The sequence below is a fragment of the Vipera berus genome, assembly GCF_964194415.1.
Source record: "Vipera berus genome assembly, chromosome: 2".
NCBI classification, from domain to species: domain Eukaryota; kingdom Metazoa; phylum Chordata; class Lepidosauria; order Squamata; family Viperidae; genus Vipera; species Vipera berus.
This window is the reverse complement of record NC_138203.1, coordinates 108,403,804-108,420,339: the sequence shown is the minus strand read 5'-3', so window position 1 is coordinate 108,420,339 and position 16,536 is coordinate 108,403,804. Positions and strand designations below refer to the sequence as shown.

The window sequence follows — 16,536 nt, the reverse complement described above, 5'->3', positions numbered from 1 at the left end:
GCCCATAAATTTTAGTTTCAAAATCAATATTCTGCCTTATGACTATTCAGGAAAATGTGTGATACAGTAAGAAAAATATTAATAAAATTTAAATAAAGTTTAACTATCATTTATTAGATTCATTTAAGAATTCCCGTGTAGAAAACAGCAAGTTTTGAGAAGCTTTCTTTTATGCAGCTACTGCTCCAGGAGATGTTTCTCCAGTCCCATATCACAATGACCATTTGACATTTTAATAAGTTAGCAAAAGTTGTAACCAAAAAATTCATCTCTGGCCACTGCGTGCTTTATTTGCAGCTCACGCTTAGCATGCATCGGCTGCAATGAAATCTTACTAATAAACCTTTCTCGATTACTAGCCATTATTTTTCCCAGCCGTTCAGCTTCCAAATATATTTCTTATATTTCTCATCCTTTTGAGACTGAACTGAACCCGCCCGGCTACGGGTTCAAAGCCTGCTTACCTTGCAAGCTGCGAGTCCGGGCTCTGGAGCTCTCTAAGCCGGCAGGTGGGCTGAGCACTGGGCCCCTCGTGGCTTCTTCACGGGGAGAAAAGGGGACCGTGGCCGCCTCCAGGAGCCACGGTCTCGGTTCTTCCAGGCAGCAGCCCTCAGCCGCCATCTTCCCGCCAAACCGTTCAAAGCGCCGGAAGTGTCGTCCTTTACTGACGATTTCCCGTAAAAGCCTCGCCAGATACTCCAGGAACTGCGAGCCGGCTTCTTCGCGCATCTCATTCACAGTGGCGGAATTTCTAGCGCCCATAGAAATATCCGAGGGGATCCAGCATTTGATCTCACCCGCGAGTTTGTCTCCTCCCGTTCAACGTTGGTTTTAGTATTCCTGTAATGGTCCGTTCCTTTTTTTCCTAACGGATGGACGTTAAAACTTCATCGCAGGGCGCAGATATGCTATTTAAAAATGCTGGTATTTCGTGTAAGCATTTCTGATTACAGAGCGAAATTAAGAGGGCATCAAACTATTCTCCAACGCACCAGAGGGCAGGACAAGAAACAATGGTTGGAAACTGACCGAAGAGAGAAGCGACCTGGAATTAAGGAGAAACTTCCTAACAGTGAGGACAATTAACCAGTGGAACAGCTTGTCTTCAGAAATCGTGGGCGCTCCATCACTGGAGGTTTTTAAGCAGAGACTGGACAGTCACTTGTCTGAAATGGTATAGGTTCTCCTGCTTGAGCAAGGGGCTGGACTAGAAGACCTCCAAGGTTCCTTCCAGTTTCTCTTCTCTCTTCTCTTCAGCAGGGGATATGGGCTATGTTGTTTAAATGTATTCAATTACTTACCTATAAAGGGAAGGTCAACAAATCCTACACATAAATGTTTGTTAATTGTATGTTATCACTGATTGTATCTAACAGACTAACAATTTGAACGGATCTTGAGGTCTTCTAGTCCAACCCTTGCTCAAGCAGGAAACCCTATAACATTTCAGACAAATGGTTGTCCAATATTTTCTTAAAAACCTCCAATGTTGGAGCACCCACATTTTCTGCAAGCAAATCGTTCTAGTGATTATTCTAGTGGTCAGGAAGATTTTCTCCTTGATTAGTTTCAATCCATTGCTTCTGCCTTCAGGTTCTTTGCAGAATAGCTTGACTCTCTCTTCTTTGTGGCAGCCCCTTAGATAAGGGCTTTTCAACCAGTGGTACGGGTACCACCTGTGGTACATTGGCAGGTGGTACGTGACCATCCTAGAAAAGTAGTAGCGGGGGAGGGGAATGAGCTGAACTAGTGGCAGCACCGCACAAGCCTGAGCGAGAGATGGCTGGAGCTGCAGGGCTTAGTGGAAACGCCAAGATCAGCACCAGGCTCCACCTGGAGCTCAGCGTTGATTCTGGCGCTTCTGAGCCCAGAAGAAGCGCCAATCAGCTGGAATGTTGCAGCATCTCCAGGGTCTTGTGATTTATATTCAGATGCTTGGCAACTGATTCATAGTTATGACAGTCACAGTGTCCCAGGGTCATGTGAAGTGACCAAAACCTGCTGCAACCACCTAGCAGATGGGGGGGAGGGGGGAATAAAAACCAAACCCCACCCCACCCCCGCTGCCAATCCTCAACAGAAATGCTCACAATGAAAACCTCGGACAGGAGAAAGTGCCGCCAGGCAGGCAGGCAGATGTCTTGCTCGGCTGTGCTTGGGCACTTTTTTCAGTGCCATTGTAACTTTGAACAGTCACTAAGCGAACTGTTGTAAGTTGAGGACTACCTGTAGTTCATCACTTTTTTACTTTTTTTTTGGTCATCAAGTTTTTGACACCTTGCTAGGTGACTGGTGGTACTCAGATGTTGCCATATCCTAAAAGTGGTACAATGGGTGAAAAGGTTGAAAAGCCCTGCCTTAGATAATGGAACACTGCTATCATGTCATTCCTAGTCCTTTTCATTAAACTAAACATACCCAATTCCTTCAACCATTCTTTGTATGTTTTAGCTTCCAGTCCTGGTAGCTTTTTATATTACCTGTTGTTCTTCCAAACAACATGGTTTTCTCAACATAATTGCCCTCACAGGAAACAATAGTATCTCCAAGAGACATTAAAATCTGCCCATGCAGGAGAGCCACCTCCTTCCAAGCTGTATCTCCACCTGTAGCTGCAGGATGAGGAGGGCTGGACTGTTGCTCTGCTCCTTTAGGAAGCTAAAAGCCCACCTTCATCTTGGTCAGGAACAGGAACGCATTCTAACTGCAGTACAGCAAAATGACGATGGCCCAGAGCAGCTTGTCAAAGATGCTGGAAAGAATATCATGAAGAGACAAGGTTGGATCATTCTGCCTATCCCAGGTCCACAGGAAGAAATGTGTAAGGGTCAGCCTGATAGACTTCCTGAGAAGTCAAGGGAGGAACAAGCTGTGGCTCTGCCTACCTACACATGTGCTCTAAGATATGGCATGTGACCATGTTTTTCTGGGTCATGATATGTGGGGAGGGTTTAACCTGACTCAGTCTAAGAGAAGGAGCTGGGGCCAGGGGGCTGGTGTCACCACACACTTCCTGCATAACCAGAATGGTAAGAAAAAGGAAATGGAATAGTGAAAGGCCAATTTCTCCAGGTGAGAACTGAATTGGAGGCCTTTCTTTTTCAAAGTCTTCAGTTTAACCTTGGGTGTCAAGCCTTACCAGACATTATCACAAGGAAGTTGATTGGATCCAGGTCCAGCTCTGGTTGTAGTGCAGCGTTCTTCTGGGGTCCTGCTGTTGAGTGGAGAGATACAGGATGATTAGATCTACATTAGGGGCCAATTTGTGGAAAAGGAGTCATCTGAAACTAAGCTTCTGGAGGAAGGCAGAGAAGTAGAGCTAGTCTCTCTGGCATCAACTGGTCAGGCACCATTTTGTCTCATATCTGCAGCCCTCTAGCTTCCCTGTAGGTCTTTCACTGTCAGACGTATTTCTATCTGTAATAGCCACCAACTTGCAAGACTTTCACCATGTCTTCCAGCTGTGTGTTCTGGCAAAGACGTGACAGTTCCTCGATGGTAATACAGATAAAAATAGGGCACATCTTTGAAATGTCACCAGGATCCCAGGTACTTTCCTTCAAGGTGCTGAAGTTCGTCTTCATATTCTTCAGGGGAATCTTTTGAATGACAAGGACTCGAAGTTGAAAAGAGATTCAGAACTGCTATTTCCATGGAATCTGTTGTCTCTAGAATAAAGAGAGGACTAAGCAGGTTTGAAGCATTATAAAGTGGTATTAACACTTCACATGATCTTGATTCTAGATCTCTGTTAATGTAGCCTCAAATTGCATTGGTTTTTTTGGTAGCTCAGCTCACCACTGGCTCATATTTAAGTGATTGTCCATTAGGACTCCAAGATTAATATTTATACTATAACTATATACTACATATTTATATTCAATATTTATTATATTTATAATATAGTATATATTTATACTATTTATGGATTTAATACTAGTTGTATATGATGATTTGTAAAGTCTCTCCAGTCTGAAAAATCCTAGATACCAATACTGACCCTATAGTTAGTATACAAATTAAGCTTTCCTAATAAAAACAGTATGCATGCAACCATTCAAGAAAAGCAAAGGCAAGAAATAGGGTAAAGCAGAGGTTCCAAGAATGCTCTTTATTGTTGTAGGGAAGAAAAGCAAAATCTTGAAACTTGGCAGTTTCTCTCTGACCCATCTTATAGGATCCAAAATCAAGGTGTTATTGTTTCAAGTTTCTTTCTCATAGTTTCCTCTTCCTTAAAACTGAACAATCTTTTCTCAAAGTCCCCCCCCCCTTAATATGTTCATTCCTTCCCTTGTTTTAAAAGATCTATATTTTTTTCACAAGTGCATAGTTACTGGGCACATGAAACATATACAGTAAGAAGTAGACAAAAATAATGGGCATTAAAAAACAAAACAAACATTTGATATGAGTTTGGCTATATAGTGGATGAATATTAATAGGTAACTCTTATATTACACACACACCTTAATTTGCTTAATTAACTGGATGATTCCATTTAAAGCATATGTTAGGGATACACAGTATATTTAAAAAATTCCATTTATGGTACAATAGAAAAACAAACTTGAAGATAAAGTAAGTTTGCACCAGTGAGTTCTCTTTGGAAAGAAAGCAGTTAATACAATGTCTCTCACTGTTTGACCAGTGCTTCCTGAATATCCTCAATACATCCACTTAGGTCCATTCTACTGAGAACCTGACTGATGCGCTCCATAGTAGCATCATGGTTTGCCAATAGTCTCCATTCTTTTAGTGTCTCATATTGTGCATCCCGCACAGGCCTATGGTCAAAAAAAATCCTCTCAATTGTATTTTCGCTCAGTCCCAGGTTCCTCACAAATTCCTTCCATCGTAATACTGGTACAGCATCCATCACAGCATATAAAACCACAGGACCTGGGGGAAAAGCATACAGTTGAAAAAATGTGTCTAGCATTTTTATTCTTCCCTCAGTGCCAGATTCTCTATGGTAAGAAAGATACTAAGTTTTAGGTAGATACCTGTATATTAGAAGGCAACAACTTGAACTCCCATATAGTTCTTTGAATGGGACAATTAAGCAATAAAAACTTAAGGTGGAAGTATTAAATCCATTCCGTTGAAATTTTAACATAATCCCCTCCCCACAAAATTATCTACACCAGAGGTCCCCAATCTTTTGGGCACCAGGCACCAGTTCTGTGGAGAGTGGTTTTTCCACAGACCAGAGGGTGCGTGGTTTTGTGAGCTCCCTGCATCTTGCAGATGGGGCTTTGCTTGTTTGTGCGGCCCGGTTGCTGGCATGCCGTAGCACAGTACTGGTCCATGGACCGGGGGTTGGGGACCCCTGATCTACACAGTATTCAGTGTTTCTACCCAGATAAGTAATTCTATAAGCATTATAAAACTTATCTATTAGGAAAAATATTATTAAACTAAGAAATGTCCACTATATTTGACTGTTGTAGGATTCTTCAAGGTCTAGGTTCTGTCAGAGATGTAGTGATGTTTTATGTATAATGCAACTCCACCTCCTCTTTTGTTGGGTCTGTTTCTTTTGAATAGTTTATATCTTTCCATCAGTACATTCCAGTCATAAGTTTCATCCCACCAGGTTTCAGTAATGACAAATCGTATCTGCCTTCTTGCAATAATACTTCACGTTCGCCCTGCTTGTTCCCTAAACTTTGAGCATTACTATGTAGGCATTTGAGTCCTTTATTGGTCTTGGGTATGTTTCTTGTATCTCCTACTTTATAATTGGGATTTCCATCCTTTCCATCACTCTCTATTTCATTATGTTTTTCTTTGTTTCTTTTTTCTCTTTACCAGGGCTTTTTTTCTCATAGAACGCTCAGAACGGAGTTCCGGCACCTTTTTTGGATGGAACCTTGTAGGGTAGGCAAGGCGGGTTGTATGACAGGTGTGAGTTCCGGCACCTTTTTCTTTTACAAAAAAAGCACTGCTCTTTACTCCCTTCCTCCTTATGTGATTGGTTATCTAGTGATTTTTGCTTGGAATTAGGTTTCAATAGATCATGAAGTTCCCCCACCCACCCATTTTTAGTTTAAAGCCCTTTTGATAAGATGAGCCAGTTGTTTTCCAAATATATATTTTTCCAGTTCTTGTAGATCTTTATCTACACCATGGTCTAGGGAAGCCGAAGTTCTGGTGACGCCACTTAACTGAGAAGTGACAATAATGTTCTTATTTGGTAGGGTTTTGCTTGTATTATATCACTATCTAATTTTTCTACAGTGAAATATTTATATTTTATCAGAACCAAGTAAAAAAAATGGGACTTGGTTAATGTAAATTTAAGAAGAGTACTACAGTATTGGCTTCATTTTGGGAAGAAGAAGCTATTATTTTGATCATTTTAGTAAAAGAATGATGGATTATCTGTTAACTGTCCTGGATGCTTTAATGACTTTAAACCTTCTCTACTGCCTCTTTGGATTTGCAGAAGTGTATGTCACGCTTAGTACTTAGTACTAAGTACACTTAGTATTTTAAAACCTTCCTATATTGGCTAATAGGATAGTTCTTCACAGTACAATACACCCTGTTCACATCCTAGCTAGGATTTCATCTAGAGAACACAAAGACAGTATGATAACCATAATTAAAAAGCACAAGAAAGAATGTTCTTCCTGCGTCAACTCAGAAAGCTCAGACTGTCCAAGGATCTGCTGATGCAGTTCTACAGAGGAATTATTGAGTTTGTCATTTGTACCTCAACAACTGTTTGGTTTGGCACAGCAGCCAAACAGAACAGACAGAGACTTGAAAGAGTAGTTAGGACTGCAGAAAAAAATAAACCGCAACCAGCCTGCCTTCTGTTGAGGATCTGTATACTGCACGAACCAGAGAAAGTATCTACAGACACCTCACATCCTGCCCATACTATTTCAACTTCTCCCCTCAGGATGCCGCTATAGAGCGTTGCATGCCAAAACAACTAGACACAAATATAGTTTTCCCCCCCATGCCATCACTCTGCTGAACACTTAATTCCCACAGCACTGTCTCATTTCTCATATTTTCTCATCTTCTCAACTTTCCTATCTTCTCCTATTGTTTTCTTATGATTTATCAATTGCTTTTGTAACATATGATTAATGATTGTAACTATGATATATGATCTATGACCTATTATTTGCTGTTTACATATACACTGTGAACTTATGCACTGGAGACAAATTCCTTGTGTCCAATCACATTTGGCCCTTAAAGAATTCTGTTCTATTCTATTCTATTCTGCTCTGTTCTCTTCTATTCATGTCCTAGTCCTGGTCTATAAAGAGCTTCCCATGTGCTTAAATTCCAGCACTTACAGATATTTGTTTGAACATTCTCTATGTCGATTAGTTATTTATCACAGCAATCCCCAAAGTTTTCAGCTTGGTGGCCGGTGGTGGGGGAGGGGATGCTTGCACGGCCTGATCCAAATGGGACACAACCTGGTAGTGGACCATGGCCCAGGGGTTAGGGACACCTCATTTATCAGTTTTGTATACGCAAAATTTTCATAATGATCAAAAAGCATAAAATATGTAAAATGCCTATTGTGAGCAATGTCTTTTCTTTTGAATCAAAACATGAGATCCTCTGTAAACCTGAGGCACTGTAGTCTGTAATCCCAGGACGGAGGGGCTGCCTACAAGTCAGCAAAGAAGCAGCATAGCTTTGATGTCTTAGACTAAAGGCACAAAGAGGGCAAAGACAATATTTTCCTGGCAGTTCAAAGAATATACCTTTAGTTATGTGGATAATAGTTGCTTTTCTATGGAAAGATTCTATCTGTAGGCAAACAACAATAAAGAAACTAAATAGAGGCTATTGGGCCTCACACTACCTATATTTAAGATTCTCTGTACTTTTTAATATTTGAGTAAGACTTTTTTCCCCTCTGCTTTTTGGTCTTTTGATTGGCAGCCATATTCCACATATTCTACATGTCATCTTGGTAGATATACCGAGTTGCAAATGTTCTAAGTTACGGGATAAGTGCCCCTAGTGTTTACGAAAAAGTCCCAAAATTACAAATATTGCAGCACTACGGCAGTTGTTCACCCTTACAAATGACTGCAGAGACACTGCAACATTCACCCTGGCCACTCCCTCAACAACCCCCCTGTCCCAGGTCTCCCTAGTCACTAGGCCTGTGGATACTATCTAGAGTCTTCGCATCTTGGCTGTTTTGCTGCTTCTGGCCTTCTGTGTGTTTGCAGAGAATGGAGACCTAAAGTACCGTAAGATCATGCAAGATCTCATGGTACTAAAGGCCTCTGTTCTCTGCAGAGGCCTGGACTAGATCTGCGGCGAAAGTCTTTGCAAATGGAGGTAAGGGCTGAAACATCGAAGTCTTCCCTTCTTCTCAGCCCAGAGTGAACCTCCAGAGACCCACTGCGGGCCTCCCACATCCAGATCGGAGGTCAGGTGCGGTGGTAGCGGGTCTCCAGAGGTCTATTCTGGGCGGGGAAACCTCTTGTGAGCCTCTGATCCCCAGAAAGGAGGCTGAAAGCTTCTAAGGGCCATGATCTTGTGCTCAGGCACCCATCCACTTTTGCAGAGAATGGGTGCCTGACTTCCCACAAGATCAGGGCATCCAGAACCTTCCAGGCTCTGCGCAAAAAGTGTTTGCATGCCAACAGGAGGTTTGAAGCAATGTGATTTTATTGCCCCAAACCTCCCTTTGGCATGCAAACGCTTTTCCACACCAAGCCTGGAAGCCTTTGGAGGAGACTCACCGAGGCTGCCTGCCACTCCAGAAGTGGCCGGCAGCCCAATGAGTCAGAGAAGCTGAGCAGGGCATGCTCATCCTGCTCTTCCTCTGCTCTCACTGGGAACAAAGAAACAGGCTGGAGAGGAGACATATCTTCACAAGGTAAGTGACCCGGGCGCGGCAGGATGGAGGGGGAGCAATTGAAGGGACCCCGGGAGAGGAAGAATGAGGTATTTCAGTGGGTCGGGGGGGGGGAAGCTTGGGTGGTCTGAAGTAGGTGGCCTGTTCCATCACTAGGCCCCGCATGGCCTTCCCCACCCTGAGATACCTCATGTTCACTTAATGACCTGTGCATTCGCCCATGTATTAAATTAGCAAATTCGTGGGTAAAAGCAGAGAGTGATCTTGTTCGAGGTACGAGATTCACTCCCATGAATTCTTAAGTTACGAATGGAATGGGCAGGCTCCATTCCATTTGTAACTCGAGGACTACCTGTAATGCACAAATATTTTTAATAGCACCTATCACCCACTCCAGTATGTTTTAAAGGAAGTTGCCCTTACTGTCAGAAATCCGGGTCTCTCTTGCAGATTTTATGCAGTCTGGCAGTTCTTGCCCTTGGCCATTCCCCAATGGTAGCACTTGCATGGTACTCGAGATCGTTTCTTCTTTTATGTCCAAAAGAGTGTTTTTTGCTTTATCTGCAGTCTAAGCAACAAGGACATACATACCCTGTTAGGAGGAATAACTAACATCATGTAGACTTACCCTGTTGCTGCTTGTGGATTATAGAAATGGTGAACATGCCTGGAATTCCATAACTATGTACCCTGATGGAGTGGATTTATTTTGCCTCACTTCTTTCCTGACCCTTTCTAGATAGGAATGGGGCCAGTCTATGGTTTTATGTAATCCATTAATCATGAGGCAGCTGGAAATCAAAGTGATGAGGTATAGGACATGCAGGAGCAGATTGAGCTGACTGAACTAACTTTCTAGCCTGGGGTCTTAATCACTAAACTAGACCAAACTGACAAATTTTTATTTTACTTTATTTACTTTATATTTATATGTTTTATGTATTTATATTATTTAAGGCTTAGTGATTAAAATGATGTCACTTAAATGTATTTGACATATATTCACTACTTTTCTTCTCTTCACTTTTCTCTGCATCTCATCTTCCTCCATTGTAGGACACATCTCAAAAACCTCCACCTTAGCTTTCATGAGTGCAGTCACAAATAAAGGAATAAGGAGCCATGGTGGTACAGTGATTAGAATGCAGTATTGCAGGCTGACTCTGCTCACTGCCAGGAGTTTGATCATGACCAGCTCAAGATTGACTCAGCCTCCATCATTCTGAGGTCGGTAAAATGAGGACTCTTGATTGTTGGGGAAAATATGCTGACTCTGGAAACCACTTAGAGATAGTGGAGCGGTATGGAGCACTATGGAGCGGTATATAAATCTAAGTGCCATCGCTATTACTAACAGAAGTGTAGCATAAGAGTTTCCCCTTGAGCTGGAGTGTTGCAGGATGCTACAGGAGCATGAATGGTTGTTTTCTCAACTCTACATTTAAAATGTGATATCAGAATGATCCAGGAAACCTGGTTCACTAATGAGATAGTGGCAGATGGTTTCAGTTCAAGTGTACTAGAAGCTGAGGAGGAAAGGGAAGACTGAAAGGAGATTTTACGATATTGGTTTCCACCACTCTGAATATAAGTCCTGTTTGATAATCTACATTTAAATAATACACAGTGACAGTTACTGTCTACTTTCACTATAGTATCTTATTAGTGATTAGCATACAACTCTCCAGTTACAGTAGATTATTTTTATAACTCGGGAATCTATGAAAGAACTTGGATCTGTTTTCCAGGATGCTTTATAGTGATGGCTGGCAACATTAAAAACTGAAATAAGATTTATGACTTTCTGTATGCCAAGTTTCAGTGCTGTTCTCCTACATCTGAAACAGATGTACTCCCTCTGGTAAGATGGTCAAAGGATATGGAATCAGTAAAAGGGTTTCTCTTTGGCTCAAATCTAACTTCCTTGATAATAATTTTCATGGTACATGGAAGAAGGCATTAATGCTGAGGTGATCATGCTAGGATTTTATAATACTTGGCTAGCCTGTATTCTTAGGGCTATTTAAAAGGCTTGCACTGTGCTGCAGAACCATATTTTGAATACTGAACAAGGTAGGTTGAGTATCTATTGTGCCCTGAGAAATGGAAGCATATAGCATCACCAGCAATGCATACAGAAGACCCAAAATAGAGAGGGATTTTATACTGTTATTTTGGAATGCTTTCACTGTTGCTATTGCAGAGGATAGTATAAGAAAATGCCTCTATGAAACATCTCTACTGTTGTAAAGCTGGGCAGTGTGGATTTCTCAGCACATCTTCAATGCCTGCTATACAGAGAGTGCATAATACTTTTATCTTGCTAATGCTCTAAGACTGTGAGAGAATGCTAATCAGACATACTGGAAAATGCTTATACTCTCTCAATAACATGCAAAATGCCTCTGTTTTGTATTACAATTTATAAATCTAAGCTGGAACTAATTAAGTATTTTAAAAAGCAATGTTTATAATCTGTAAGATAATATTACATAGTTCTTAATATTCCTTATATTAGAGCTAAACTGATGCTACATTTCTGATTGATTTTACACATATAGCTTATTAATTTTAATGTGTCTTGCAAACTGTATTTTACTGCTTACAGAACTTAATATTAATACTACAATTTTGTTCACAGAACTTAAAAGTAGTGTTTTCATTACAGTTCATTATGAATTTAGTCATATTATATTTCATATACAAAATTGCTGTAATCCTTATACCTGTGTAGTTTTAGGTCAATGTATTATGCTCTACATTTGAAATAAAGATGCTATGCAACACTGTATCACCTAATTCAGTGGCTGTTTTCTGACACTGTTTTTGTCCATCATGAAGGTAGCTTAGAAGCTGTCTTTTCTCATTTCTCCCTCAATCCTCTCTCCCTTTTCTCACTTTGGAATGCTTCAGTATGTAAATCATTTTGGGGGGAAAGAAGGATAGCATATTTATAGGTAAGTCTTGTTTGAGCCAATGGTAGTGTTAAAGAAAAATACATACCATATGAATGTCCATTAAAAATGAATCATTGGTGGGGGAAAAGAATCAATTGCTAGTGATTTAAGAAACAGAAACCTAGAATCTATTCATAAATTTATCAGGATCTAAGGACGCCTAATCTATCTTACTTTGCAATAATAGCAATAAGAATGTTGAGTTAATCCTGATCTGTGTGGAGACATACCTGTGGGGAACGTTAGACTTACCTTGGATGCAAGTTGCTTTTTTAACTGTTCACCTGAAGCTGAAAAAATAAAACAAAAGACACATGAATGTATATTCTCACAGGTTGATGCTGAACTAGTAGATAAACAGCTGAAATTGTACTAAAACAAAACATTTCTCAATGGATACAGATGATTGGATGTTAGTAGTTATTGTAAATATAATATACTTAACAGACAAGTTCTTAGATTAGATAACAAAATTACAACAGTATGGATAGAACATGGCAAATCAGACTGGCTGAGCTGTGACATGTTGATCTGGGACTATGCTATGCAAATCCAGGTAAAGGTATGGTTTCTTTAAGGAGCACAGACAGGAAATGTGAGCATCTTCATGCTGAATCTGAAGCTCCTTTCCAGTTTCAGGTGTGAGTAAAGGCTCGTCTCTACTTTCAATAAATAGATATTTTAATATAAAAATTATTTAACATACAAGATATGGATTTTAACAGAGATAAAATACAGTATTATGTTTATTTTACTGGTGCAACAAGTCATCAAAGGCTGAACTCACAAAACATGCTACATTAAAACCATGGCTCACTGTCCATAAATTCAAAGATGATGCTAAGTCACAGATGTGTTAGCATACTGGGGCACAAACTTCTCCCAGGGCCATATATATTGTCACTTTCTTCCTTGCTGCCTGGACTAGAAACGGTTAATCCAAGGGACAAGCTTTGGGTAATAGTATTTATTAGTACTGTACTTCCAAAGGAAAATCCTTCCATGTAAGTAATTTAGGGGAATGTGTCTGTTGTCCATTTTCTCTCACATTTTCTTAATAGAGGGCTGGATGTGTCCTTTGTGAAAGGTGGACAGTCCTCAACTGCTCACTCTTCTGATACCTGTCACTCCTATCAACTCTCACCACAGTGCACTTTACACATTCTTTCTCTAAATCAGCTAACATATAAATTTTGAAATATTAATGACATACTGAAAAGTAAAAATATTGGTCTGCATACCTGCAGACCTGAGAAGTGACAATCAAAATTCTGCCAAACACCTTCTCAAGCATCTTAGCATATACAGTAAATCTCATTGCAATTTGTGTATGCTCTGTTACTTTTCCCAATTTCCACAATTATTTTTAACATGCAAGCCACTTCAGAATTATTTCAGTGACTGAAGTACAATGTACATTCAATACATAAATACAGATTATTACTTTCATAAATAACCATAACAATCTATATGATAACAACCCATACTTTTTGACATAGCCATTTTATTCATGATTAAACCTTCACTTCCTTGCATATATTCATCAATACCACAGGTGGCTATATTTTTATTTACCTCTCTGGAGTCTGAATCACTTGTTAAAGTTCAATAGAAACATGTATCTGGTGACACTACACATTGCAATTTCTCCTTCAAAAACCCTGAGTCTTTGCAATCTTAAATGAATGGGACAAATATGAAAATAAAAAGCTATGTTGATAACCTTTCATTGTATCCAGTTCTGATTCATTGCTTTAGATCTGTAATTCATTTAATGAAATCAGTCACTTTCTTTTATTTTATTAACAGGCAATTAATGATACTTACTACAGGAAGAGAAGTACTGTCTTTCTGGAAAATATTTCTTGCAAGCTCTGAATGTTAATGCAACAAAACCAACTGCAAACATGACAGTCAAGAAACTGAGGACAGATACGAGTTCTAAATGGAAAAAAACATGTTGGATGTTAGTTTGAAAAGATATGAAAATAAATGTTAATGAAAAAAGAATATTACAGCAAAGATGAAAATGTGATACAAAGGAAATAGTGGTAATCAAGTTAAAATATTAGATAATTTATTTCAAATCTCACCTATGGAATTTGATGGACTTTTAATTTCCCTTTCTCTTTCACACTGCTCCAGGCAATCTTCCTTATTGCAGCTAGAAGATGAAATCAGAAATTTCTGTACATACAGATAACATTCAACAGCATTTCTTATTTTACTATCCTTTGATTCTATATCCAGAATTAGAAAACAAGGGGAATTAAATTACTCAAATTAAACTATTCAACTGCTTCTTAAAACGTCAAAAGAGAGTGGAAATGTACATAATCTTGGCAACACGTGTTTCTGAAAACAAGAGCAAAAAAGAATTAATCGTTACCCAGACCCGCTAGGTTTGAGTCTCATTAAAGAAATGTCAGATGAAAAAGATTAAAATAAGATTAAGGAGTTATTTGCGTGTGGAATTGTGAGTGAGAGTTCAGAAGAGCTAAGAATTCTAGTCAGGACTGCTAGTCCCAATCAGCAAGGGTTGTTCTCCAAAATTAGGAACCCACATTTCCTTCATTATGTGTAGCTAGACCCAGAATAAAACCCAGTAGTTGCAGGTGATTATCCTGCAGGAATGTAACCCCTCTTTTAATAGCAAAGATGTGCCTGTGTATGGCAATCAGAAACAGCAGAGTCAAGGCTTCAGACTCCCCTGTGCCCTTCTCACATTTGTTTACATGATATACACGGCTTTTTCTGTCACACTTTTGTCCCTTATCTTGGGGTTGGCAACTTTAAATTACAGCAGACTTGGTAAATTGAAATAGTGCTAATCAGCTGGTTAGTACAGAGGAGGGAAATTTAAGACTGGAATTCAATAATTCCATAAGATACATTTTCAAAGCTTCACAACACATTAGGATGAAAAACAGAGGAGAAGGTTGAACTTCATGAAGCTCCCCAACTATTTTCAGCACTACTACTCTGGGACAACTGGAGGTTTTTCAGAAGAGACTGGACAACCACTTTTCTGACATAGGATAGGGTCTCCTACCTGAGCAGAGAAGTGGACCAGAAGACCTCCAAGGCCTCTTTTAACTGTTATTCTGTTAACTGGTAAGCACATGATGACATATCCATCCCACTGTACAAAGGATTAGAGCAGAGATCAGCTAGAAAGCAGATTGACAGGTTGAGACCCAGAGCAATTTCCATGGGAAATGAGCATGGAAGCAGGAGGATGAATCATCTGGGAGTGCAGAGACAAGGCCTACAATTACACCTAGCCCAGGAGTTATTCCCACATGTATTAAAGATAAATAATATTTCCCCACCTGCTGCAGGGAAGGCATTTATTCTGATCCTCCTGAAGAAAAAATCCCCTGTGACATTCGCATATCGTATCACTATCTGATGTGCCTAGAAAAAAGCAGGAAAAGCAAGTAATAATTATTAATTGATAATAAGCTTTTAAATCCAGATAAATACTCAACTTGGGATGGTCCCCAAAAGTCAAACAGACAGCTCTGATTAACATTTGTATGAGATGAAAGTGTAGGCTAGATTGGGAAGTAGTAACATGAGAAATAAAATTTCCAAAAAAAATTGGAAATATTTTTTAGGGAGCAATAGTTTTCAGGGAGAAAATAATAGGAGCATTTGATTTAAGTGGAAGAAATATTAATATTTATATTAAAACATAATAGTAGTTGTCCTCATGACAGCTTTGATTTGTGGGGTCCATGTTCTTTGTTTTCTGGATGAAAGAAGTTTGAAGTAAGCTGTGGGTACTACAGCTTACTTTGACATGGCTAGAACAGACATGTCAAACTCACAACGTCATGTGACATCACGCAACATATCGGGAGAGTTTTGTCATTGCTGGGAATGGGGTGGGTGTGGCTTCCAGATGACGCATCCGCCCCTTGGGCCGGCAGTTTGACACCCCTGGGCTAGAAGATGTTTGGCAAGAAGACAGACAACTTGAAGAAAGTGAGTTTGAAAGTAATTATGAGATGGGGGCAAAACCAGAGGAAAAGATTAGCAACGATGTGAGAATGGCATTGACAAGTAATGGAGCACAGAAGGTCTGGAATTAGATAATATTAAGAATGCAGAAATTTAGAATGAACCAATACTGTACCAAAAAATATAAAAAGGGGAAGGGGTCTTCCTCAAATTTATTCAAAATAACAGAAAGAAAAAAGTAATGCCTCTTTTCTGCAGCTAGTGATAGCATTTGGCTTTCATAGTTTGGACTCAAAAATTAGTTATCAGGGCTAGGATGGAAGACTACCAAGGAATTTCATCACTGCAAAGTCAAAAAGCATCCCTGAAGATGACAGTGCTAGTACTGTTACCAAAGAAAATGAAGCAGTCCTCAAGACTTAAGCTCTCCAGTGCTCTAAATCAGCTGCATCTTCTCCCAGAATTTCACAGCTGCAGCATAATCCCAGGAAAAAGATCTCTTCAATTAAAAAGGATGCAGACAGATGCCTCACGAGAACCCCCAGAGGCTTTGAAGCATGTATGGTTCTACTCTCATTCCCTACAAATTACACAGTAGTTTGAAGTTATCTCTTTTTTTATATCACTTTCCCTGATTAATGTTGTTTTTAATTCAGTATCTGGTACCATATGATGCATGTTAAGTGATAAAAGATGGATCACAGATAACCAGATAAAAATAAGAAGGAAATGGGAAAAGACCAGCTCTGACAAGCAAATACA

At 39.7% G+C, this 16,536-nt stretch overlaps 2 protein-coding genes across 2 annotated transcripts in view; both read right to left on the bottom strand.

Annotated features, from left to right (window-relative positions):
• Nucleotides 1-734, bottom strand: part of POLQ (DNA polymerase theta) — a gene marked incomplete at its 5' end in the record, with an annotated part of 83,319 nt that extends 82,585 nt beyond the window's left edge. The window contains 2 exon segments of the mRNA XM_081318921.1: nt 465-644; nt 647-734. Coding sequence (XP_081175047.1) covers nt 465-644; nt 647-734 — 268 coding nt within the window.
• Nucleotides 735-4,096: 3,362 nt separating this feature from the next.
• LOC308661925 (tumor necrosis factor receptor superfamily member 1A-like) overlaps nt 4,097-16,536 on the bottom strand; it is a 29,319-nt gene continuing 16,879 nt past the window's right edge. The window contains exons 5-10 of the mRNA XM_081317172.1: nt 15,141-15,225; nt 13,902-13,972; nt 13,636-13,749; nt 12,061-12,098; nt 9,275-9,419; nt 4,097-4,899 (exon numbers count right to left, since the gene is read on the bottom strand). Of these exons, the coding sequence (XP_081173298.1) occupies nt 4,634-4,899; nt 9,275-9,419; nt 12,061-12,098; nt 13,636-13,749; nt 13,902-13,972; nt 15,141-15,225 (719 nt within the window). The 3' untranslated portion in view covers nt 4,097-4,633. The remainder of the gene's footprint in view (nt 4,900-9,274; nt 9,420-12,060; nt 12,099-13,635; nt 13,750-13,901; nt 13,973-15,140; nt 15,226-16,536) is intronic.